This window comes from Aquarana catesbeiana, linkage group LG10 (assembly GCF_042186555.1).
Source record: "Aquarana catesbeiana isolate 2022-GZ linkage group LG10, ASM4218655v1, whole genome shotgun sequence".
Lineage (NCBI taxonomy): Eukaryota > Metazoa > Chordata > Amphibia > Anura > Ranidae > Aquarana > Aquarana catesbeiana.
This window is the reverse complement of record NC_133333.1, coordinates 252,171,106-252,198,697: the sequence shown is the minus strand read 5'-3', so window position 1 is coordinate 252,198,697 and position 27,592 is coordinate 252,171,106. Positions and strand designations below refer to the sequence as shown.

The 27,592-nt window shown below is 46.2% G+C and overlaps 1 protein-coding gene across 1 annotated transcript; it reads left to right on the top strand.

Annotated features, from left to right (window-relative positions):
- Nucleotides 1-358: 358 nt before the first annotated feature.
- Nucleotides 359-23,435, top strand: LOC141109914 (taste receptor type 1 member 1-like). The gene is made up of 6 exons (XM_073601168.1): nt 359-552; nt 4,778-5,081; nt 6,272-7,012; nt 14,625-14,834; nt 17,885-18,005; nt 22,079-23,435. Exons 1-6 carry the CDS (start codon nt 359-361, stop codon nt 23,011-23,013), a joined length of 2,505 nt encoding a protein of 834 aa, XP_073457269.1. The 3' UTR covers nt 23,014-23,435.
- The last annotated feature ends 4,157 nt before the right edge of the window (nt 23,436-27,592 follow it).

Below are 27,592 nucleotides of genomic sequence, written 5' to 3'. Positions count from 1 at the left end.
TTCATGTGCGTGCAAAGGCAGGCGTCCCAATACTTTTGGTAATATAGTGCAGCTTTCTTGAATTTAAATTGACGCAGGTCTGTGTCTATAGCCAAATATCTCCTTAATTCACTCTTAAACTCTTCTTTGTAAACCTACACAGTGTTTTTGGATGCCATTTGCCTCTGTGGAACACCTCCCTATTCCTGTTGCTATGGAAGGCGAAAGCTTGCGCATATTCAAATAAGCTATGCTGATTTTGTGGAAGGACGACCAATGTATCATATAGATTTGTCATCTACAGCAAAGCAAACTCATCCTATAAATAGACTGTGTGTCCAGAGCGTATTCAGTATCAGAAGACGTGACGCCGACCACCATGAAGGACAATGTGATGTTGGGTGTGCACTTCTTCTATTTAGTTTTTCAGCTCACCCATGCCTCGAATTGCGGAGAAATGAGAGATGATGTGGAATTCAGTTCACCTGGAGATTTCATCCTCGGAGGTTTATTCACTGTCCACAATGCAGACGTCTCTATGCGATCCGCACCTCTGATTGACATTTGTGAAAGGTTAGAACATTTTCACTTTGTTTGGACTTTCATGGCAGCTCTAAGCCCTGATATTGAAAAAAACTGACTTTGAGAGGATGGGAATAAGATCATCAACTGATATGTGTGACTTTAGTAGATGTTAAAGAGTAACTCCACTTTTTTGAGAAAACCCCCTCCTCTCTGGGTGATCTCTGTACATTGCAGGGATTGTAACAAACTTTGTTGCAGGTTCCGACCTTTTGTTATTATGAAGAAATCCCTGTGTGTGTTTGTCTGTATCCATGTGGGAAAGGGAGTGTAATGGGAGTGGTTTCATAATGATCAATCAGCTGCTTCACCTGCAGAGGTGACAGAGGCTCTTTACCACGTAAACAGGAAGACGCATTGATCGGCTCTGACAGACGCGAGTAGAGGAGAGCCGATCGGCTGCTCTCCTGATGGGGGGGGGGGTCTGTGCTGAATGTTTATCAGCGCAGCCCCCCCTCAGATGTCCACCCAGGACCACCAGGTATGCCACCCTATACCACCAGGGAAATGCCAATCAGTGCCCAGGCAGCTGCCAATCAGTGCCCATCCCCAATGCCTGCCAGTGCCAGTGCCATCAGTAATGCCTATCAATGCCATCTATCAGTGCCGCATATCAGTGCCCATCAGTGCCACCTATCAGTGCCAGCCATAAGTACCCATCAGTGCAGCCTTTCAGTGCCCAACAGTATCGTCTATCAGTGCCCATGAATGCCCACCAGTGCCACCCATGAGTGCCCATCAGTACCGCCTATCAATGCCCATCAGTGCTGCATATCAGTGCCGCCTACCAGTGCCCATCGTCAGTGCCCATCAGTGCCTGTCAGTGCCACCTGATTGGTGCCACCTCATCGGTGCCACCTATCAGTGCCACCTCATTGGTGCCACCTCATCGGTGCTGCCTTATCAGTGCCCGTCAGTGCCGCTTAATCAGTGCCCATCAGTGCCACCTCATCGGTGCCGCCTATCAGTGCCCGTCAGTGCCACCTAATTGGTGCCATCTCATCGGTGCCGCCTTATCAGTGCCCATCAGTGCTGCCTTATGAGTGCCCATCAGTGAAGGAGAAAACGTACTTATTTACAAAATTTTATAACAGAAACAAAAGAAAAACTTTTTTTTTTTCCAAAATTTTAGTTTTTTTAAAATTTGTTTAGCAAAAAATAAAAACCGCAGAAGTGATCAAATACCACCAAAAAAAAGCTCTATTTGTGGGGAAAAAAATGATAAAAATTCTGTTTGGGTACAATGTCACATGACCGCGCAATTGTCATTTAAACAGCGACAGCGCTGAAAGCTGAAAATTGGCCTGGGCAGGAAGGGGGTGTAAGTGCCTGGTATTAAGATGGTTAAAGACGGCCCTGACTGGGGGTGACATTAACAATGAATGTCATTCCAAGCGTGACAGACGTTTTTTTTTTTTTTTTTTGCGTATTTCATGAACACATACAAAATTGTGCAATTTTTATGCATTCACATGATACACAAGTATATATGCAATCTAGTTTGCTACAACACTCTGTATCATATAAAAACGCCTTTGTTTCTTAAAAAAAAAATACTTTTTCACTTTTTTATTTTTTTTATCTTTTGTTGAACGTACTGAATGTCCCCGTGAATCTTCTGCAGCCTCTTTGCTGCCACTTTTTATCCACATGTACTCCAGCTGATGGTAACAACAGTGGTAATGCATGTTGCAGTGGCCACTTGTAGTTTCTACCCGGTGTGGCAGGGTGACAACGCGGGAACACAGCTGGGAGACAGGGACAAAGCCGTGTCACCCTATAACAGGAAGTGCCTGAACAAGGACCTTCATGGCAGGATCAGCAAGTATTATTTTCATGAAAGTTGCAGGGTTAAAAAAAAAAATGTAAATGACTATTGAAAAGGCAATAACACAATACAATTTGTATGGGGTTTTAATGTTTAAGGTTTACACATACCCAGAAGTCTTTTTTTTATAAATGTTTTTATCTAAAATGTACATGTTTTTCTGATTAGATTTAATTGGAAAATTCTAACTAAATTCTGAGTAAGGCTTCATTCACAAGGGTGATTCAGTGAATGAATGACAAGCTGACAGCGAGCAGGTATAACGGGTATAGAAAAGAATCACCCCCCTTTAAAATAATCACATTTTGTTGCTTTGCAGCCTGAAATGAAGACAGACACAGTTTTTGTTTTATCCAGTTGTATTTTATAACAAGTGAAAGATATAACACCAACATGTCCGAATCAAATGTTTAAATAAAAGTGCTGCACTTTTATTTAAACACATTTCTTTGTGCCTGATATTTGGGTTATAGCGCTCAGCTGCTGGCTATTTTATGCACGGATATCTCTTTACACTATATCAGAATCAAAAACGGCACCACAGAGTTTGCAGAACCACTCAAGTTCAGTTACATTTGATGGAGAGCGTTTTTGGACTGCAGTCTTCAAGTCATTCCACAGATTTTCAACGGGGTTTAAGTCTAGGCTCTGACTAGGCCATGCAAGGACATTCACCGCCTTCAACCACTGTGTGCTCATTGGTGGAGATTTACTACCTTCTCCTCCAGCCACTGTGTGCTCATTGGTGGACTTTCACCGCCTTCTCCTCCCACCACCGCGTGCTCATTGGAGGACATTCCCCGCCTTCTCTTCCAACCACTGTGTGCTCATTGGTGGACATTCCCCGCCTTCTCTTCCAACCACTGTGTGCTCATTGGTGGACATTTACTGCCTTCTCCTCCAACCACTGTGTGCTCATTGGTGGACATTCCCCGCCTTCTCTTCCAACCACTGTGTGCTCATTGGTGGACATTCCCCGCCTTCTCCTCCAGCCACTGTGTGCTCATTGGTGGACTTTCACCGCCTTCTCCTCCCACCACCGCGTGCTCATTGGAGGACATTCCCCGCCTTCTCTTCCAACCACTATGTGCTCATTGGTGGACATTCCCCGCCTTCTCTTCCAACCACTGTGTGCTCATTGTTGGACATTTACTGCCTTCTCCTCCAACCACTGTGTGCTCATTGGTGGACATTCACCGCCTTCTCCTCCCACCACTGTGTGCTCATTGGTGGACATTCCCCGCCTTCTCCTCCCACCACTGTGTGCTCATTGGTGGACATTCCCCGCCTTCTCCTCCCACCACTGTGTGCTCATTGGTGGACATTCACCGCCTTCTCCTCCCACCACTGTGTGCTCATTGGTGGACATTCCCCGCCTTCTCCTCCAACCACTGTGTGCTCATTGGTGGACATTCCCCGCCTTCTCCTCCAACCACAGTGTGCTCATTGGTGGAGATTTACTGCCTTCTCCTCCAACCACTGTGTGCTCATTGGTGGACATTCCCCGCCTTCTTTTCCAACCACTGTGTGCTCATTGGTGGACATTCCTCACCTTCTCCTCCAACCACTGTGTGCTCATTGGTGGACATTACCAGCCTTGTCCTCCAACCAGTGTGTGCTCATTGGTGGACATTCCCCGCCTTCTCTTCCAACCACAGTGTGCTCATTGGTGGACATTTACTGCCTTCTCCTCCAACCACTGTGTGCTCATTGGTGGACATCCCCTGCCTTCTGTCCACCAATGAGCACACAGTGGATGGAGGAGAAGGCGGGGAATGTCCACCAATGAGCACACAGTGTTTGGAGGAGAAGGCAGGGGATATATCCACCAATGAGCACACAGTGGTTGGAGGAGAAGGCGGGGAATGTCCACCAATGAGCATGCAGTGGTTGGAGGAGAGGGCAGGGGATATGTCCACCAATGAGCACACAGTGGTTGGAGGAGAAGGTGGGAATTTCCACCAATGAGCACACAGTGGCTGGAGGAGAAGGCAGGGAATGTCCACCAATGAGCACACAGTGGTTGGAGGAGAAAGTGGGGAATGTCCACCAATGAATGTCTTGGTGAATGTCTTGCATGGCCTAGTCAGAGCCCAGACTTGAACCCCATTGAAAATCTGTGGAATGACTTAAAGACTGCAGTCCACAAATGGTAACCTTCAAATGTAACTGAACTTGAGCGGTTCTGTAAAGACCACTGTCAGCTTGTCAGCCAGCAGTTTGGGATTGCAAACGCCAAGATAGCAAACTCCCCAAACTTCTGTTGAAAGCCTTTTGATAAAAGAGATATAATGGCAGATTACCATGAAATATGTGTCTGATTCTGTTATTAGCTTACTTGACAACCCCACCCCCCCCTTTCACTTTTTTGTTTTTGTCTATATTAAGGTCCTCCTTTAACCCCTATCAGTTTCACATACTTCAGGCAATAAGGTTGGCCATCAAGGAGATCAATAACTCCACCATACTTCTCCCCAATATTACGCTGGGCTACGAGATCTTTGACACCTGCTCGGAATCCGCCAACATATATGGAACTCTGAGAGTACTTTCCCACTGCTCACAGCCTTATCTCAAGATTCAGAACAACTTCACCGACTACAAACCCAACATCATCGCCTTGGTCGGTCCAGACAGCAGCAGTTATTCTTTTGTGACCGCCAGTGTTATGGGCTTGTTCCTCATACCTGAGGTAAGAATTGTCCATGTAGGTCTACTTATTGCTTGTAGCACTTGTAGTCTCTTGAAGGCTGACAGAATCTTTCTTGCCATTGTTGGCATCTCCACAATGTTGAAAATGTTTTTTGATTATCAGTGGAATATTTAGGGCATGTTGATGATGTTGATGTAATGTTGGCAGACGTTTAGAAGGTGGTCCAAGCCCAGCCTGTAATAAAACATCTAGAAATGTTGCGATGACCTTAAAGGGTTACCCTGCTTTCAAAGATCATCCAAGGCACTGCTGCCTCTGCTACTGTGGTCTCACCAGATATGGGCTGAGATTTGGTGATGTCACTACTGTGCTGCTCACTGTTCTCCTTGCTGGAGAGGAAGCTGTAGTGCAAGCATCTCACAGCTTTTGCTGCATTCATTCTACAAATCAGATGAAATCAGATGCAAATCCTCCACCTCTCCTGTTGCTTCTTGATCATAACCTCATTAGTCATCCAGGACTGCTGTTAGAAATCACGGGGCCCCATACAGCCTACCTGACAGGGCCCCCCCGCCAGAAAGTGACTGAGGACATAGATTTATCAGTCCCTTTCTCAGCTGCACAGATGAATGAATAGGAAGTGCTCTAATGCCGCGTACACACAATCGGAAATTCCGCCAGCAAAAGTCCGATGAGAGCTTTTGGTCGGAAAATGCGATCATGTGTATGCTCCATGGAATGTTCTCAATTTTTCGGTCGGAAAAAGTTCCGATCGGAAATTCCGATCGTCTGTACAAATTCCGACGCGCAAAATTCAGAGAACTTTTGTGTGACCGTGTGTATGCAAGCCAAGCTTGAGCGGAATTCCTTCGGAAAAACCATTCAAGTTTTTTTCCGACGGAAAATCCGCTCGTGTGTACGGGGCATTAGGCTTCCTGCTCATTCACAAACTGAAGCATAGTAAACATAGCATGGCAAAAACTAGGTGAGGGAGAAGTGTTTGCAATAAGACAGTACAGCCGGCCCTCCTTTGCCTTGAGGGTTGAAATGCTAGCCCACCGAGCAACCTGGGAGTCCTCCATCAACCGCCCAGGGGTAAGGTGTTACCACACAAACACATTTTTTCTTTTGTATTGAAGTTACACTATAAAGTATCTGAAAATTCCACAATATAAATTTAGATATTGGGATATGCATTTTAATGAATGCTCTTGACTTTTGTATTCCAGATAAGTTATTCTGCTTCCAATGAACACCTGAGTCTCAAACAGACGTACCCTTCATTCTTTCGAACTATTCCCAGCGACAATCTGCAAGTCCAAGTTATGCTGCAGTTGTTGAAGAGGTTCAATTGGACGTGGGTGGCCATAGTTGGCAGCGATGACGTTTACGGCAGACAAGGGTTACAGGACTTAAACACCTTGGCGTCCAAAAATGGCATCTGCGTCCCTTACCACGGACTACTGCCATATACCACAAATATAACTGTCATGAAGAACATAGTGGACAACATAGTCCAGACTCACGTCAGAGTAATTGTGGTTTTTTCTGCAGCTCTCGTTGCCAAGATGTTCCTTGAACAAGTGATTAATGGAAACATCACTGGAATGGTCTGGATAGGCAGCGAAGATTGGTTGGTTAAATCTGAAATTGCAGCCTTGCCAAATATAGAGACCATTGGCACCATTTTTGGGGTATCGGTAAAGCAAGTCGGCTTTCCCAAACTCCTAGACTTTGAGATATCCTACGTCAGCTCATTGAAATCTGGAGACGCGAGTAACTATAGCTGTAACCAGGTTTGTGACGAATGTCGGTCATTCACGTTGCAGAACATGCCCATTCCTGGCCTGGCTGAAATGTCGGCCTCTTTTAACGTCTATGCGGCAGTGTACGCCATAGCCTATGGCCTGCATGGACTGCTGAACTGTACATCTGGCCAATGCAGTAATGGCACTTACTATCCATGGCAGGTGAGTACATTGATTGGGCAATACAATTTGTTAGAGCTTGAAGTATAACTAAAGGCAAATCTTTTTTTAGTTTTGGAGAGGGATTAGAACCCTGTCAGTTTTTATTGCTATCCGTGTCCCCCTTAGGGAGATTCACCTTCTTCAATTAACCTGTTTACCATTATCATTGAAAGTGAAAGTAAAAGAAAACCCTACATTTTGGGTTGTCCCCAGAAAAGTAATAGAGGGGAAATCTTCCAATGGGCACACTAGGTCTGAACAATGTGAACAAATGACTGGGATGGGCAACTACATGGCAAAAGAGGTTTAATGTAGAAAATGTAAAATAATGCATTTGGGTGGCAAAAATATGAATGCAATCTATAGACTGGAGGGGAGAACCTCTGGGGGGATCTAGGATGGAAAAGGACCTGGGGGTCCTAGTAGATGATAGGCTCAGCAATGCCAAGCTGCTTCTAACAAAGCAAACAGAATATTGGCATTATAAAGGGGATTAACTCTGGAGATAAAACGATAATTCTCCAGCTCTACAAGACTCTGGTCCGGCCGCACCTGGAGTATGCTGTCCAGTTCTGGGCACCAGTCCTCAGGAAGGATGTACTGGAAATGGAGCGAGTACAAAGAAGGGCAACAAAGCTAATAAAGGGTCTGGAGGATCTTAGTTATGAGGAAAGGTTGTGAGCTCTGAACTTATTCTCTCTGGAGAAGAGACGCTTGAGAGGGGATATGATTTCAATATACAAATACCGGACTGGTGACCCCACAATAGGGATAAAACTTTTTTTGCGGAAGAGAGTTTAACAAGACTCGTGGCCACTCATTAAAATTAGAAGAAAAGAGGTTTAACTTTAAACTACGTAGAGGGTTCTTTACTGTAAGACCAGCAAGGATGTGGAATTCCCTTCCACAGGCAGTGGTCTCAGCGTTGGGCATCGATAGTTTAAAAAAACTATTAGATAAGCACCTGAACGACCACAACATACAGGGATATACAATGTAATACTGACATATAATCACACACATAGGTTGGACTTGATGGACTTTGCGTCTTTTTTCACCTCACCTACTAGTTCTGACAACCTGGGGGATCCCAAGGAATTCCCTTTATTTGCAGGGATTTCCTCTCACTTCCCGTTTGGCTATGGGACAGGAAGTGAAGGGAAATCTCCACAACGGGACACAGATGGCGAAAAACAATCTGACAGAGGTTATAACCCTTCCTTGCGCTATCCAAAATGAAAAAAAAAAAAAAAACGAAAAATTGTATCAAATACCGTAATTTTCCTTTCCTGACGCCAATCCATGGCAGCATACTAATGATAGACTCCGCCTTTCTTCCACCCACTCAGGGCCAATGAATAGCATAAATAAAAGCTTAGTTATGGCCCCGCCTCATCCTTCGTAATTAACTAGATATGGAAACGCACAAGGTTGGGTCCGTTTGCTGCCATGGATTGGCGTCAGGAAAGGAAAATTACTGTAAGTATTTGATACAATTTTCCTTTTTTCTGACGCCACCATGGCAGCATACTAGTGATACATAACCTAACTCTGACAGGGGGGGTTCTACTTGACAAACCAATTTTTTTTTTTTTTAATTAAAATGGGACAGAAGACTGAACAGTCATTCCTCCGGCATCCAGATCTACTCTGTAAAGGTTGAAAAGGTATGCTGGGAGGACCATGACACTTTCCTGTAGATTGATTCCATAGAAGCTTTCAACTGGGCTGCCTATGAGGCCACAACCACTCTTGAAGAGTATGCATCCTGCTGCTGAAGGAGGCCCACGACCCATCTCCCATCTGCACAACCAAGCCTGCTAGAGTCCAGGAGGTAACCTCTCTTGCCTGATAAATTCCAGCTGGAACAATGAAAGACTTATCATACGAATCGAAAAGAGCAATTGTGGATAGAAACCTCTTTCAAGTTCTGGGAACGACCGATTTGTGTGATTTTCTTGCGTGAACGTCTGGAAAGGTAGGCAATGGACAGATGATTGTTAGATGGAGGGCTGTCGCTACCTCTGATATAAGTTGATCTACAGGATGCAACTCTACTCCTTCTGTAACAAAAGCAATATGCTTTCCTGAAGCTCTAATGCCGCGTACACACGGCCGGACTTCCCGACAGAAAAAGTCAGATGGGAGCTTTTGGTCGGACATTCCGACCGTGTGTATGCCCCATCGGACTTTTTCTGTCGGCATTTCCGATGGACTCAGACATAGAACATGTTCTAAATCTTTTCGTCGGAAATGCCAACGGAGTTTAGCCCGTTGGCAAGTCCGCTCGTGTGTACGCGGTATAAGCGTTTGAAGCCTTCTGTATGAAGTTTTTTGCGCTAGATACTGCTTGGTAAGCGATGTCTTTAACCTGAACAATGCTCTGTTGGAGTAAACGGTCGAACTGAAATAAACACCAGCAACATTGATAGACTTTATTGTGAAAGATTCTCTTTCGCGGTTGACGAATCCTCATGGCTGTCTTCAAAATTTGTGCAAACTAAAGGGCCTTCGGCCAATTTAAACCTTGTTATTGCCAACATAGATGACACCTGCGACCGCAGAAGAGTGTAGGGTAAGGCTCATGTCTAATCTGGCCTACAAGAAGTCCAGAACAGCTGCCACCGGAGGCGCGGTAGAATCAATATCTCGCCATGCCAAAAAGAAAAAAAGGCAAATTGGTTCCACATCTTGGCACAGAAGTTGTTAGTAGAGTGCCTTTTCGCACTCCACAAAGTAGAGCTCTCTCTGGAGTAAGCTAGGCTCTCCGGCTTCCCCTTCCAGCCACCATGCTTGCATCTCTGGTCTGCGCATGTGCGAAGGGGAATTGGCTTCTATATGGTAATTCAAGTGAGCTCAAAACAGAATTTTGTGCCACCTTTATAAATAATAAAGACATTTGGCGTTGCCTGTTAAGTGCAAACTTCCTCCAGGCAGACTTTACTCACCAGCCTCCTGGGCATAGGCACTGCGCCACAGGTCCTGGAGGACTCTTGTTGGGGTGCTGGCTCTGGGAAAGAGGAGCTAAGACGTTTTCCCTTTCTCCTGAGCGGGAGCGGGATCCGCCTTTCCCTGGCCTCTAGCTCTGATCTTTGAGAGCGTGGGCGTGCGGGCCTGAAGCAAATCAAAGCGATCCGCATGAGAGGGCACCCTTTTCCTGAAAACTTACCGACGCAGTGGTCCCCAACCTAAGTGTTGAGGGTCTTTTGCATGGGTGGTGACTGATTCCTGATCTGTGGAGAAATGGGACGGCCAGCTGAGAAACGGATAGCCTAAGAAAAGACAGAGAAGGAGCAGGAATAGATAAGAATAGATATTAGTAAAAAGTGGTTCCCCTTCTCTCTCTTTTTCTTGGTCCCTCTACAGGAAGTGTCTCTGTAGAGGGACCAAAAAAAAAAAAAGGAATGCATGCTGGAGCTATGGATAGGAGTCCAGCCCCCGCTATACCTATTGAGAGAGAGAGTCTCTTTCCTGGACTTTCCTCTACAATATTGGAAAAAGGAAAAATGGCGCCCGTTCTCCCGGCCGGCCAGTGCGCATGCTCGAGCCAGTGCGCTCTTATGATGTCACCAAGTGTGTCCCAGCCTAGAAAAACAGAGCTGGGCGGCCGCGCTCGCCCTAAAGGGATGCTAAGACAGCAAGGAACAGAGATCCCTCTTTTTTGGGAGAGTAATGTACCTAGAAATGAGCCACTGCAGGAGGAAAGGAAACAGAAGGTGCAGGAAGTGAGAGATATAAGAGATATAGTGAGAGATATAAGAGATATAGTGAGAGATATAAGAGATATAGTGAGAGATATAAGAGATATAGTGAGAGATATAACAGGAGACATGGGCAAAGGTAAAGAAAGGATGCATAGCTGCCCCCCCAAATACCACAAGCGCTGCAGTCACTAACCTTGAAGGCAGATTTTGTTCCTAAAGAGGAAACACTGCAGGGCCCCATCCAGACCCACAGAAAGGGGCACCCGAGCTACTCTGGCGCATTTAGCAGCCTGACGCTGGGACTTCGCACTGGGGGAGGCTTAACCCAGACGGATGCTGCCCAGAGGCAGAGGAAAAAAAGAAGAATGGGGCGGGGCCTAACTAAACTTTTATTTATGCGATTCATTGGTCCCGAGGGAGTGGAAGAAAGGCGGAGCCTATCACTAGTATGCTGCCATGGATTGGCGTCAGGAAAAAGTTTTGCCTATAGTTCTACTTTAACACCACACAATGCATCTCTGTATTTAATAATACATCCTTAGATATATATATATTTTTTTATGCAAATAGTTTAAATATGTGAATCTCACCTGGTATCTTGGCAGAGCTCAGAAAGGGGCAGGAAGAGGCAACACAAGGAGCCAATCAATTATTAGGAACATTCTAATAGGAGGAGAGAGCACTTTAGCCTTTTCACCTTGGGTACTAGAAGACCTTATCCTGTCACTGGCTCCCACATACTGTATGTACAGCCCCTTGAAAAAGTATTCACACCCCTTGAAATTTTCCACATTTCTTCATGTTACAACCGAAAACGTAAATGTATTTTATTGGGATTTTATGTGATTGACCAACACAAAGTGGCACATAATTGTGAAGTGGAAGGAAAATGATAAATGGTTTTCCACATTTTTTGCAAATAAATATGTGAAAAGTGTGGGGGGGCATTTGTATTCAGCCCCCTTTACTCTGATACCCCTAACTAAAATCTAGTGGAACCAATTTCCTTCAGAAGTCACCTAATTAGTAAATAGAGTCCACCTGTGTGTAATTTAATCTCAGTATAAATACAGCTGTTCTGTGACGCCCTCAGAGGTTTGTTAGAGAACCTTAGTGAACAAACAGCATCATGAAGGCCAAGGAACACACCAGACAGGTCAGGGATAAAGTTGCGGAGAAATATAAAGCAGGGTTGGGTTATAAAAAAATATCCCAAGTTTTGAACATCTCACGGAGTTCTGTTCAATCCATCATCGGAAAATGGAAAGAGTATGGCACAACTGCAAACCTACCAAGACATGGCCGTCCACCTAAACTGACCGGCCCGGCAAGGAGAGCATTCATCAGAGAAGAGCCAAGAGGTCCATGGTAACTCTGGAGGAGCTGCAGAGATCCACAGCTCAGGGGGGAGAATCTGTCCACAGGACAACTATTAGTCGTGTTCTCCACAAATCTGACCTTTATGGAAGAGTGACAAGAAGAAAGACATTGGTGAAAGAAAGTCATAAGAAGTCCTGTTTGTAGTTTGTGAGAAGCCATGTGGAGGACACAGCAAACATGTGGAAGAAGGTGCTCTGGTCAGATGAGACCAAAATTGGACTTTTTGGCCTAAAAGCAAAATGCTATGAGTGGGGGAAACTAACACTGCACATCACCCTGAACACACCATCCCCACCGTGAAACATGATGGTGGCAGCATCATGTGGTGGGGATGCTTTTCTTCAGCAGGGACAGGGAAGCTGGTCAGAGTTGATGGGAAGATGGATGGAGCCAAATACAGGACAATCTTGGAAGAAAACCTGTTAGAGTCTGCAAAAGACTTGAGACTGGGGCGGAGGTTCACCTTCCAGCAGGACAACGACCCGAAACATCCAGCCAGAGCTACAATGGAATGGTTTAGATCAAAGCATATTCATGTGTTAGAATGGCCCAGTCACAGTCCAGACCTAAATCACATTGAGAATCTGTGGAAATACCTGAAAATTGCTGTTCACAGACGCTCTCCATCCAATCTGACAGAACTTGAGATATTTTGCAGAGAAGAATGGGCAGAAATGTCCCTCTCTAGATGTGCAAAGCTGGTAGAGACATCCCCAAAAAGACTTGCAGCTGTAATTGCAGAGAAAGGCGGTTCTACAAAGTATTGACTCCGGGGGGCGCTATACAAATGCCCCCCACAATTTTCACATAATTATTTGTAAAAAAATGTTGAAAACAATTTATCATTTTCCTTCCACTTCACAATTATGTGCCACTTTATGTTGGTCTATCACATAAAATCCCAATAAAATACATTTACATTATTGGTTGTAACATGACAAAATGTGGAAAATGTCAAAGGGTATGAATACTTTTTTCAAGGCACTGTATGCTTAAAGTGGACCTTCAGTCATTTTTTCAACTTTCCATCTATTAAATCTTCTGCTCTTGTTGTTGTTTTAACTTTGGATAGTAAAACCTTTTTTTTTCTGCCAGTAAATCCCTTATACAGCCCACTTCCTGTTTCTTGTCTGGTCATTAGTCTAGGATTATGACATCATGTACAGCTCTCACTCTCACTCTTGTGAGAGTTTGCCAGGATGATAGGGATAGGGATAGGATAGATGAGTCATAAGAGGGCCAATGAAAGCTGCAGAGTTGGAGGTGTGCCTCTGTGTAAATCCAGGATATGAACAGGCAGCAGCTTCAGCTGCCCACAGTTTCAATGGCTGCAGCCAGACTCAGTGGAGGGAGATTTCTGTAGCATATTTAACAATTACAGAATCACAGTATATCCCCTTAGCGCAAACCGCAGGCATGTAAAAAAAAATAAAAAGAAATAAAAGAAATAAGAAATTTTTTTTTTTTTAAAGCGCCCCCGCGAGCTCGTGCATCAAAGAGAATGCACACGTAAGTCGCACCCGCATATGTAAATGGTGTTCAAACCACACATGTGAGGTATCGCCGCGATCGTCAGAGCGAGAGCAATAATTTTAGCACTAGACCTCCTCTGTAACTCTAACCTGGTAACCGTTCATTTTTTTTTTTTTTTTAAAGCGTCGCCTATGGAGATTTTTAGGTGCCGTAGCTTGTCGCCATTCCACGAGTGTGCGCAATTTCAAAGCATGACATGTTAGGTATCTATTTACTCGGCGTAACATCATCTTTCACATATATAAAAAAATTCGACTAACTTTACTGTTTAGATTTTTTTTTTAATTAATGAAAGTGTCTTTTTTCCCCAAAAATTGCGTTTGAAAGACCGCTGCACAAATACCGTGTGACATAAAATATTGCAACGATCGCCATTTTATTCTCTAGATTCTCTGCTAAAAAAAATTATATATAATGTTTGGGGGTTCTAAGTAATTTTCTAGCTAAAAATATACAGATTTTAACTTGTAAGCAACAAATGTCTGAAAGGGATATATAAAATAATATGCAAAGTGGTTGGAGGGAAGCTTCAGAATGGCAACGATGTTTTTATTACAAATTATGTGAGCGGACAGCAGCTCCTCTTTAACATGCTATTAGTTTCTGTGTCACCATCTTCTGCATGTAGATGTACCACCCTCTAGTGCTAGAATAGGTGTAGGAAAACTTACTTGACTCATAGTAATTGCTTGAGTCTGTTAATGAAGTCAGGGTTCAGATTCAGCTATAGGGGGACGGGACCCAAAATCCAGCAGCTCCTTAAGGGGTAGCGCTGCATAGACTTCAGATGTTTTAGAACTACATTTCCCATGATGCTCATGCACTCTCCAATGTAGCTGGGCATCATGGGAAATGTAGTTCCAAAACATCTGGGGTGCCAAGGTTCACCATCACTGATATAGACCGTCACTATCAGCTTTCTACAATAGTGTTGAATCAATTCTAATGTCATTTGGATTTATAACCATATTGCCCCTTTTTTTTACAATTGGCAGCTACTGCAGCACGTGAAGACGGTGAATTTCACTCTTTACAATCAGTCCATGTTTTTTGACGAGAATGGAGATCCTGCTACAGGCTATGACATAGTCATGTGGTTATGGGACGGAGAAAGCCCAACTTTCAGCATCGTCGGCTCTTACAGTAAAACCGCACAGACGCTGCAGCTCAATGAGCGACTCCCATGGAACACCAAGGATAATAAAGTGAGTCTGGGAAAGATAATTTTATATCTTCTAAATATATTCAAGAAGAGTGGTTGAATAGGTGTAACCCCCACAACCCCCAAATTACCTTTCTTCTAAACACCCCCCAGTACAGAGCTCTCTCCTCAATACCCACCCCAGTACAGAGCTCTCCCACCAATACCCACCCCAGTAGAGAGCTCTCCCACCAATACCCACCCCAGTACAGAGCTCTCCCACCAATACCCACCCCAGTACAGAGCTCTCCCACCAATACCCACCCCAGTAGAGAGCTCTCCCACCAATACCAATCTCAGTACAAAGCTCTCCTTTTAATACACCCCCCCCCCCCCCGTACAGAACTCCTCCACTAATACCAATCTCAGTGCAGGGCTCTCCCATCAATACCCATCCCAGTACAGAGCTCTCCCACCAATACCCATCCCAGTACAGAGCTATCCCAGCAATACCAATCTCAGCACACAGCTCTCCCACCAATAACCACCCCAGTACAGAACTCCAGTACAGAGCTCTCCCACCAATACCAATCTCAGTACAAAGCTCTCCTTTTAATACCCCCCCCCCCCCCGTACAGAACTCCTCCACCAATACCTATCTCAGTACAGAGCTCGTCCCCAATACCCATCCCAGTACAGAGGTCTCCCACCAATATCCATCCCAGTACAGAGGTCTCCCACCAATATCCATCCCAGTACAGAGGTCTCCCACCAATATCCATCCCAGTACAGAGGTCTCCCACCAATATCCATCCCAGTACAGAGCTCTCCCACCAATATCCATCCCAGTACAGAGGTCTCCCACCAATATCCATCCCAGTACAGAACTCTCCCACCAATATCCATCCCAGTACAGAGCTCTCCCACCAATATCCATCCCAGTACAGAGCTCTCCCACCAATATCCATCCCAGTACAGAGCTCTCCCACCAATACCCACCCCAGTACAGAGCTCTCCCACCAATACCCACCCCAGTAGAGAGCTCTCCCACCAATACCAATCTCAGTACAAAGCTCTCCTTTTAATACACCCCCCCCCCCCCCGTACAGAACTCCTCCACCAATACCAATCTCAGTGCAGGGCTCTCCCATCAATACCCATCCCAGTACAGAGCTCTCCCACCAATACCCATCCCACTACAGAGCTATCCCAGCAATACCAATCTCAGCACACAGCTCTCCCACCAATAACCACCCCAGTACAGAACTCCAGTACAGAGCTCTCCCACTAATACCCACCCCAGTACAGAGCTCTCCCACCAATACCAATCTCAGTACAAAGCTCTCCTTTTAATACCCCCCCCCCGTACAGAACTCCTCCACCAATACCTATCTCAGTACAGAGCTCGTCCCCAATACCCATCCCAGTACAGAGGTCTCCCACCAATATCCATCCCAGTACAGAGGTCTCCCACCAATATCCATCCCAGTACAGAGGTCTCCCACCAATATCCATCCCAGTACAGAGCTCTCCCACCAATATCCATCCCAGTACAGAGGTCTCCCACCAATATCCATCCCAGTACAGAACTCTCCCACCAATATCCATCCCAGTACAGAGCTCTCCCACCAATATCCATCCCAGTACAGAGCTCTCCCACCAATATCCATCCCAGTACAGAGCTCTCCCACCAATATCCATCCCAGTACAGAACTCTCCCACCAATATCCATCCCAGTACAGAGCTCTCCCACCAATATCCATCCCAGTACGGAGCTCTCCCACCAATATCCATCCCAGTACAGAACTCTCCCACCAATATCCATCCCAGTACGGAGCTCTCCCACCAATATCCATCCCAGTACAGAGCTCTCCCACCAATACCCATCCCAGTACAGAGCTCTCCCACCAATACCCATCCCAGTACAGAGCTCTCCCACCAATACCCATCCCAGTACAGATATTATATTGTCAAAAAGTATTGGGACGCCTGCCTTTACACGCATATGAACTTTAATGGCATCCCAGTCCGTAGGGTTCAATATTGAGTTGGCCCACCCTTTGCAGCTATAACAGCTTCAACTCTTCTGGGAAGGCCGTCCACAAGGTTTAGGAGTGTGTCTATGGGAATGTTTGACCATTCTTCCAGAAGAGCATTTGTGAGATCAGGCACTGATGTTGGACTAAAAGGCCTGGCTCGCAGTCTCCGCTCTAATTCATCCCAAAAGTGTTCTATGGGGTTGATGTCAGGACTCTGTGCAGGCCAGTCAAGTTCCTCCACCCCAAATTTGCTTATCCGTTTCTTTATGGACCTTAATTTGTGCTCTGGTGCGCAGTCATGTTGGAACAGGAAGGGGCCATCCCCAAACTGTTCCCACAAAGTTGGGAGCATGAAATTGTCCAAAATGCCTTGGTATGCTGACGCCTTAAGAGTTCCCTTCACTGGAACTAAGGGGCCAAGCCCAACCCCTGAAAAAACAACCCCTCACCATAATCCCCCCTCCCCCCCACCATAATCCCCCCTCCACCAAATGGTTTTCACCAGTGCACAAAGCAAGGTCCATAAAGACATGGATGAGCAAGTTTGGGGTGGAGGAACTTGACTGGCCTGCACAGAGTCCTTACCTTAATCTGATAGAACATCTTTGGGATGAATTAGAGCGGATACTGCAAGTCAGGCCTTCTCGTCCAACATCAGAGCCTGACTTTACAAATAATCTTCTGGAAGAATGGTCAAACATTCCCATAGACACCCTCCTAAACCTTGTGGACAGTCTTCCCAGAAGAGTTGAAGCTGTTATAGCTGCAAAGGGCGGAGCCAACTCAATATTGAACCCTACGGACTAAGACTGGGATGTCATTAAAGTTCATGTGTATGTAAAGGCAGGCTTCAGAATACTTTTGACACTATAGTGAATGTCTTGTGGGCTTTAGCTACTCTTCTTGTCCTGAAATGTTCTGCTCCCTCATTCACTTTTGTGAGTTTGTTACTATTTGTATACAATATTAATGCAGTGGGTCTGTGTGCCCTTGTTTGGCTCCTCATTCATACATACTGTAGCTGTATAACCCCATCGTACACCTTTTCTGTAGGTAACTTTATTATGATTTGCAGGTTCCGGAGTCGTTTTGTTCTAAAGAATGTGGGAAAGGCGAGAGAAGGGTGCAGACCGGCTCCTACGCTTGCTGCTTTTATTGTTTTCCTTGCCCAGCGATGACTTTTCTTAATAAAAGCGGTAATTTGTTTTGTTTTACTTCCCTTGCTCTGCGGCCAGTTTACCCCCCTCAATACCGGGCACTTCCACCCCCTTCCTGCCCAGGACAATTTTCAGCTTTCAGCGCTGTCGCATTTTGACGCTGTACCCATGTGACATTTTTATCATTTTTTCCCCACAAATAGAGCTTTCTTTTGGTGGTATTTGATCACTGGGGGGGGGGGGGTTATTTTTTGCTAAGCAATAAAAAAAAGACTGAAAAGTTTTTCTTTTTTTCTGTTTTTAAAATGCTTTAAAATTTTGTAAATAAGTATGATTTGTCCTTCACAGATGGGCACTGATGGACAGCACTGATGGGCACTCATAGGCCGCACTGATGGGCACTTATAGGTGGCACTGGTGGGTACTGATGGGTGGCATTGATATAAGACACTGATATGCAGCACTGATGGGCACTGATATGTGGCAGTGATAGGCAGCACTGATGGGCACTGATAGGCGGCACTGATATGCAGCACTCATGGGCACTCATAGGTGGCAATGATAGGCACTTATACATGGCACTGATGGGCACCTATAGGTGGCACTGATGGGCACTGATAGGTGGCATTGATGGGCAGCACTGATGGGCACTGATAGGTGGCACTGATGGGCACTGATAGGTGGCACTGATGGGCACTGATAGGCCGCAATAATGGGCACTGCAAGGTGACACTGATGGGTGGCACCGATGGTTGGCACTGATAGGCAGCGCTGATGAGGAGGCACTGATGGGCACTGATTGGCATCCCTAATTGGCATCCCTGGTGGGCATGGGTTGGCATCCCTGGTGGGCTCTAGTGGGCATCCCTGGTGGGCTCTAGTTGGCATCCTTGATGGGTCTGCACTAATAATCAATGGGCTGATTATCAGCACAGACCCCCCCTGTCAGGAGAGCCGCTGATTGGCTCTCCTCTACGCTCGCCTTGTCAGCGCGAATAGAGGAAAAGCCGATAAACGGCACTTTCTGGTGTACGATGTGACCAGCTGTGATTGGACATAGCTGATCGCATGGTAAAGAGCCTACATCATAGGCTCTTAACCTAGATCGAAGATGTGCTGTGTCAGAGCGACGCACCACACCACCGATCGCCGCTCTGCGCGCCCTTGCGAGCGTGTGCGAGCTGCTTATCCTGCTGGATGTCATATGATGCCCCTGCAGGATAATGAAACCACCCTGCGGCCGTCATTCTGCATACGGCGGGTGGGAAGTGGTTGAAGTGTATCTAAGGCCTCGTACTCAACTACTATTTTTTTTTTTCGTTCAACCCAACAGGTTGAAAGAAAAAAAGAACAAAAATACTGACAGCTCAGATCGGAGCCGCTGAACTAACAATCCGATGTTAGTACAGCGATCTCCACTGCTGTGCTGTTGTGTTCTGAGCCCCCCCACGCCAGAACACTCCGATTGCAGTCATTGGCTGAGAGCGCTGACCGGGAGCTTTTTCTTGCTCCTTCGACAGAAGGCGGCCAAATGGTTGTCTCCTGACGGACCAGCTGCCATACACATGGTCCGAATGTCGGCCGGTTTCCATTGAACCAGCCACATCCCTATATAGTCAGATCAAGAAGGTAAATGAGTGGCCTGGGATTTTTAATTGGCACCACAAATACAAACAACTGAATTAAAATTCACAATATTTATTGATACAAATTCTTAAAGAGACAACAGTCTGCAACATATTAAAAGCCAACAAAATAAAATGTACCATATTTTTCGCTCCATAAGACGCACTCCCCCCCCCCCTAAAAAAATGGGGGTAAATGTCTGTGCGAATATTGACCTGTTGCCCTGTTAGAATGGTCGGGCCAGGGGGCACGGCTACGGCGGCCGGCCGCCAACTAGCTGGCTCACGCTGACGCTGTTGCATTCTGGGGGGTTGCAGTCCACTCCACACAGGCTCAATCCCTACCGGTGGATGGAGAAGCAGCACAGCCAGGGAACTACAAATCCCAGGATCTTGGAGGCAGGGCGCGCCGGGGAGTTGGGACTGGGTGCCAACGTGACTGGCTCAACTTTGCTAGACCCCAGGACAGGAGCATCACCCCCCAGGACTGGAGGATGCCATGCAAGGATCTGCTGAGCTGGCCACTGGCGGCTGCTATCACTAAGGTGAGAGACCCTGACACCCCCAGGGCCAGCTGACCCCCATATCCCATCTATCTCCACCCCCCCCCCATACACCCCATTTACTCTGCCCCGGTGTCCACCCAGTAACCACAAAATAGCCATCAACACTGTGAGTCCTGCTGGGAGCTGGCCATGGTCTGTGGGTCTTGCTGGCCTGTGTGTCCTACTGGCCATGGCCAGATCCCAGCAGGACCTGCAGCCATTTGGTCCAGAATATTTTTTTTCTTGTTTCCCTCCTCTAAAACCTAGGTGCGTCTTATGGTCAGGTGCGTCTTATGGTCAGGTGCGTCTTATGGAGCGAAAAATACAGTACTTAGATTCTGTGCATATGGGTACTTGCCAGTGGCAGCTGGTGCTCAAGCACCCCCCCTCCCTGTAGCTCATGCGATCGCTTGCCTGTCGACCGCCAGCCCCCACCCCGCTTACCCCATCCAGGTCGCGGCTTCGGTGGCTTCCCCCCTGCATTTCCTCCCGAGTCCTGGCAGTCACTTCTTCTCCTGGCCAACCGGGTCTTAAGACTCCCGGCGAATCGGGTCCCAGGATCTGCTTCCTGATTGGCCAGGAGGAGAAACAGGAAGACTTTAGCAAATATTAATTTGCTAATGTCACACAACTGGGAGAGCTCGGGGCACAGTGCTCGGCGCCCCAAGCCCACCCTTTTTCAGGCCAATTAGAGCCTCAGGCTCTAGACACGTGCTTCAAAAAAGAAAAACCCATAGAAATTCATGCGTCCGGCGCCCCCTGCATGGAGGTTGGGGGTTAGGCACATGGATTGGGGGGGTGGTGCCCCTGCGCCCCATAAGAGCGGCCGCCACTGGTTGCACTGACCCCAAAAAGAATAAATAATAAATAATAAAATGCCGTAATATTGTGAGGAGGCTCCCTAAATAAATGGGGAAAACCCTTTTTTAGTATGTACTTACACAGCTTTTCCCATTTATTTAGGGAGCCTCCTCCAATAATATGGCATTTTACTATTTCCTTTTTTTAAGGTCAGTGCAAATACCCATGTGCACAGAGTTTATATTTTTTTTTTTGGAGGGGGGCGGGGGTGAGGGGGTCTTGTTCATTTTCTGATAGACCTTTTTTCACTTATTTAAGCTATATACTATACTAGAGCGTTTTTTTTTCCCCCATAGAATGCTTTGAAATGTGTGATTTGCGCATTTTCGCGTGTTTTGTCACACGTTTTTGAGCATTTTTCTGCTCAAGTGCAATAACATAATAATAAAAAACAATAATAAATAAATACAATCAATAAATAAACAATACATAATAAGATATTAAATAATGATTTAAAAATAAATAAATAATAAAATAAATAAATTTACCCCTAACACTAACTCCTAACCCTAACCACTAACATTCTAACCCTAACAAAAAAAATTATAATTACTAAATAACAATAACAATAATAATAATAATACATAAACAATAATAATAATTATTAGTATTATTATTAATAATAATAATAATAATAATAATAATAATAAAAAGTAACTAAATACATTATTGAATTGCCTGCTACCCCTAACCCCAATCCCTAACTCTAACTCTAACCCCAACCCCTACCTCTAATTCTAACCCTAACCCTTGCTTCTAACCCCTAAGCCCTAACCTTGACAAAAATGTAATAAAATAAATAAATAAATAAATACATAAAAGCAGATGAAAAAATCTGAAAAACGGCAACAAATGATGAAACTGATGATATTTTGGCTAATAAAAAAAAAAAGTTAAAGCTCAAAAACATGCATTCAAACACACAACAAAATGCCAGAAAAAGGCACAAAAAAGTGAAGCTGCCATAATGTTAACACTAATAAAATGAGTTTTAGGTGGGCTTTGGACTTTTTTTTTTTACAATATGTCAACCTTATTTATGTATAAAAGAAATGTTAAATCAATATTTTATGTTTTCCAGATCTTTATTCCTGCCTGCCTTGTGGACCTGACCAGTGGTCTCCAGTGAGAAGTGACATCTGTTATAACCGAACCGTGGAATATCTGAACTGGACGGACCCGTTATCCCTCATCCTTCTGTCTATCCTTACTTTATTGATATTGGTAATCATCACTATAGCCGCCATCTTTGTTATCAATCTGAACACTCCGGTAGTGAAATCGGCGGGAGGGAAGATGTGTCTGGGGATGTTGCTGTCCTTAGCGCTCTCTTGTTTCACCTTGTATTGCTATTTTGGTGAGCCGGGGGTGGTCACGTGTATGGCGAGGCAACCCGTCTTTGCCGTGAGTTTCACCGTCTGCTTCTCCTGCATCGTGGTCCATGCCTTTCAGATTGTGTGCATTTTTAAGATGGCCTCCCTTATGCCAAGAGTATACGACATCTGGGTGAAGAAGAATGGCTCGGACGTCTTCATTGCCGTCAGTTCCACCATCCAGGTTCTGATCTCTGTTGTGTGGGTCGTGGTGAAGCCTCCAAGACCTGTAGCGGATTATTCCACCTTCCCGGATCAGATCATACTGAAATGTTCCGAGACGGTATCTGTCGGCGCCATCACTCAAATCACCTACATCGGGTCCCTCTGTATGATATGTTTTATCTTCTGCTACATGGGGAAAGACCTTCCGGAGAGCTACAACGAGGCCAAGTGCATCTCATTCAGTTTGCTGGTCTACTTCATCTCCTGGATTGGGTTCTTCACCACGTACATCGTCTATCAAGGGAAGTACCTTGCCGCGGTCAACGTTGGCGCTGTGCTCCTCAGTGTGTTGGGGATTCTCATTGGCTATTTCGTTCCAAAATGTTACATCATTCTTTTCAGACCAGAGCTGAACACTACGGAACATTTCCAGGCCGCCATCCAGAATTACACCAAGAAACAGTCCGCACAAGAGTAGAGTCTCACACTTCTTGTGCTTTGTGATTTTTTTTTTTTTTGGCATCCGGTCACATTAATTAGAATTTTTTAAGGCTTTCTGTGGGTCATAGCTGAAGTTTAATATACTTATGTTTTGCCTTCACTGGTTCTTCTCAACCCCCCTTGTTAACTCAGTGGCGGTGCATCCATAAAGGGCTCATGGAAGCCACAAGGGAAGTTGCTTTTCTAACACTGAACCGCCTCTCCGCCAATCAGGAGGCGCGGATCTAATACCGGTCACCTGATTGGCTGAAGGCAGAGGCAATCCCATTGGCCGCCTAGCAGAACAGGAAGAAGAGACACAGGGAGGACACAGGAGCCATCGCCTGACCCGCGCTACCCGTCCCACAGCTCGCCACTGTCACCCACTGCCTGACCCGCCACCACGATGGGGTAAGTGCCGGGCCGACAGCAGGCGGGTGGAGGGGGCACAGTGGCTGCATATTATGGGCACAGAGGCTGCATATGATAGGCACAGTTGGCTACATTTGCTGGGCACAGAGGCTGCATATGATGGGCACAGAGGCTGCATATGATGGGCACAGAGGCTGCATATTATGGGCACAGTTGGCTGCATATGATGGGCACGGTTGGCTGCATATTATGGGCACAGTTGGCTGCACATGATGGGCACAGTTGGCTGCATATTATGGGCACAGTTGGCTGCATTTGCTGGGCACAGAGGCTGCATATGATGGACACAGAGGCTGCATATGATGGGCACAGTTGGCTGCATATTATGGGCACAGTTGGCTGGCTACATATGATGGGCACAGAGGCTGCATATGATGGCCACAGTTGGCTGCATATTATCGGAACCGTTGGCTGCATATGATAGGCACAGTTGGCTGCATATGATGGGCACAGTGGCTGCATATAATGGGCACAGTGACTGCATTTGCTAGGCACAGTTGGCTGCATTTGCTGGGCACAGTTGGCTGCCTATAATGGGCACAGTGGCTGCATATGATGGGCACAGTTGGCTGCATATTATGGGCACAGTGGCTGCATATGATGGGCACAGTTGGCTGCATATTATAGGCACAGTTAGCTGCATATGATGGGCAGAGTTGGCTGCATATGATGGGCAGAGTGGCTGCATATGATGGGCACAGTTGGCTGCATATTATGGGCACAGTTAGCTGCATATGATGGGCACAGTTGGCTGCATATGATGGGCAGAGTGGCTGCATATGATGGGCACAGTTGGCTGCATATTATGGGCACAGTTAGCTGCATTTGATGGGCACAGTTGACTGCATATGATGGGCAGAGTGGCTGCATATGATGGGCACAGTGGCTGCATAAGATGAGCACAGTTGGCTGCATATAATGGGCAGAGTGGCTGCATATGATGGGCAGAGTGGCTGCATATTATGGGCACAGTTGGCTGCATATAATGGGCACAGTTGGCTGCATATGATGGGCACAGTGGCTGCATTTGATGGGCACAGTAAGGCTGCAATTGATGTTTTTGTTTTAGTATTTTTCTGAATTTTTCAGTTCGTTTGCACTCCCCCCCCCCCAAAAAAAAAAAAAATTTTTGAACACCAGCCGCCACTGATTAACATGCTAATGAACATCTGAATACCTCATTTTAAACCCACTGATGTCATAACTGGTTCTCTGCATTTCTCTATGCAGTGTAAGCTTATTTCGGCTGGTGGGAGGGACCAGCAAGGAGCTGTGCATAGATTCTTATAAACCTTACAGCACCCTTACCTCAGTACTCCTCCCAAGAGACGCCAGTCCTGACGCAAGCGGTGGACCGACCCTTGGGAGAGGTTATGCAAATATCACAATGCCTTGATGACTGGAGTTCCTAGGCAGGCTGCATTTGCTAAGTAAAGCCCACATGTGATGTTTAGCCTCTTTGGTTGAGAGACAGCCAGCCAGGGACAGTCAGGCTGGGTTGGAAAGGGCTAGATGATGCTGGGTGGATGTCTTCCAGTCAGGAAATGAGGCCAGGTCTACCTGACCTGCTGCAGCTTCTATTGCACATTGTCAGAAGCTCACAGTGTGCAGTGAAATCAGAGTAAGTGCATTCGGTACAGGAGAGGAGCCGGTACAACTGTCTCACATATTGCTGGAGTTTAGCATTAAGAATAATTTATCTCTACTATAAGTGCTATTGTGGAGCACACTTCCACCCTTATATATTTTTTTATCTGCACTCAATTACTGTCTATTCTATTTTGGTGAGCTTAGTAAAATAAAACCATTACAGTTTCACTCCCCCTGTGTTTCCAAATATTTATTCCAGTTTTTACATAACTGTTAAAGTGCATTCTGAAATACTGCCACTAGGTGGCATTATTGATCAAATGTTCAATCACACAATGGCTTCCATTTAAAGGAGAAGTCCAGTCTGAGCTCATTTGGTTGGGCTTCTCCTATGGGTCACAGGAGTGCAATTCGTTTTGCACTCCTGTGACCCATTTTCAGCAGAGAGCGGGCTAAAGTCTGCCCTCTGCTGACGTTACAGGAATCAGTCCAGGCACCGCGTCATCCCGACAATGGGAGTCTGGATCCGCCAGGTGTCTGGACTGACACCCGTCTCAGCCTCTCGGCGAGCCACTGAGAGCCTGAGACTGCCCCCCCCCCCCCCAGCCCCCTCCACAGCTCAGCGTTCCAATGAGCGAGGAGGGAGAAGAGCGGAGAGCTGCTGATTAAAAGTCAGCAGCTCTCCGCTCGGGGATCTGTGAGAACCGAGCCATCGAAGATGTTCGATCTCTTGCTTCTCAGTGCAGAGACGTCGGGGGACAGATGCAGCATCGGACCGAGGTTAGTATGATACTGGAAAAAAAAAAAAATCCCATGCTTCTCTTTTAAAGGTGTCTGTTTCTTCCTTGCCCCGATACACTATATTGTCAAAAGTATTGGGACGCATGCCTTTACACACACATGAACTTTAATGGCATCCCAGTCTTAGTCCATAGGGTTCAATGTTGAGTTGGCCCACCCTTTGCATCTATAACAACTTCAACTCTTCTGGGAAGGCTGACCACAAGGTTTAGGAGTGTGTCTATGGGAATGTTTGACCATTCTTCCAGAAGCACATTTGTGAGGTCAGGCACTGATGTTGGACGAGAAGGCCTGGCTCGCCGTCTCCGCTCTAATTAATCTTAAAGGTATTCTTTCGGGTTGAGGTTAGGACTCTATGCAGGCCAGTCAAGTTCCTCCACCCCACTGGTGCGCAGTCATGTTGGAACAGGAAGGGGCCGTCCCCAAACTGTTCCCACAAAGTTGGGAACATGAAATTGTCCAAAATGTCTTGGTATGCTGACGCCTTAAGAGTTCCCTTCACTGGAACTAAGAGGCCAAGACCAACCCCTGAAAAACAACCCCCCCACCATAATCCCCCCCTCCACCAAATGATTTGGACCAGTGCACAAAGCAAGGTCCATAAAGACATGGATGAGCGGGTTTGGAGTGGAGGAACTTGACTGCCTGCACAGAGTCCTGATCAGGAGAGAAGCCCCCCCTATACATTGGTGATCATTGAGAGAAGCCCCCTATACATTGGTGATCAGTGAGAGAAGCCCCCCTATACATTGGTGATTAGTTAGAGAAGCCCCCTATACATTGGTGATCAGTGAGAGAAGCTCCCCATTACATTGGTGATCAGTGAGAGAAGCCCCCCTATACATTGGTGATTAGTGAGAGAAGCTCCCCATTACATTGGTGATCAGTGAGAGAAGCCCCCCTATACATTGGTGATCAGCGAGAGAAGCCCCCTATACATTGGTGATCAGTGAGAGAAGCCCCCCTATACATTGGTGATTAGTGAGAGAAGCTCCCCATTACATTGCTGATCAGTGAGAGAAGCCCCCCTATACATTGGTGATTAGTGAGAGAAGCCCCCTATACATTGGTGATCAGTGAGAGAAGCCCCCTATACATTGGTGATCAGTGAGAGAAGCCCCCTATACATTGGTGATCAGTGAGAAAAGCCCCCCTATACATTGGTGATCAGTGAGAGAAGCCCCCTATACATTGGTGATCAGTGAGAGAAGCCCCCTATACTTTGGTGATCAGTGAGAGAAGCCCCCTATACTTTGGTGATCAGTGAGAGAAGCCCCCTATACATTGGTGATCAGTGAGAGAAGCCCCCCCATACATTAGTGATCATTGAGAGAAGCCCCCTATACATTGGTGATCATTGAGAGAAGCCCCCTTATACATTGGTGATCAGTGAGAGAAGCCCCCCTATACATTGGTGATCATTGAGAGAAGCCCCCTATACATTGGTGATCAGTGAGAGAAGCCCCCCTATACATTGGTGATTAGTGAGAGAAGCTCCCCATTACATTGGTGATCAGTGAGAGAAGCCCCCCTATACATTGGTGATCAGCGAGAGAAGCCCCCTATACATTGGTGATCAGTGAGAGAAGCCCCCCTATACATTGGTGATCAGTGAGAGAAGCCCCCTATACATTGGTGATCAGTGAGAGAAGCCCCCTATACTTTGGTGATCAGTGAGAGAAGCCCCCTATACTTTGGTGATCAGTGAGAGAAGCCCCCTATACATTGGTGATCAGTGAGAGAAGCCCCCCCAT

Coding starts and splice junctions, on each gene's coding strand:
- LOC141109914 (XM_073601168.1), top strand. CDS start 359: ATGAAGGACAATGTGATGTTGGGTGTGCACTTCTTCTATTTAGTTTTT. Junction 553..4,777: donor CTGATTGACATTTGTGAAAG/GTTAGAACATTT, acceptor GTCTATATTAAG/GTCCTCCTTTAACCCCTATC. Junction 18,006..22,078: donor GACTTTTCTTAATAAAAGCG/GTAATTTGTTTT, acceptor TATGTTTTCCAG/ATCTTTATTCCTGCCTGCCT.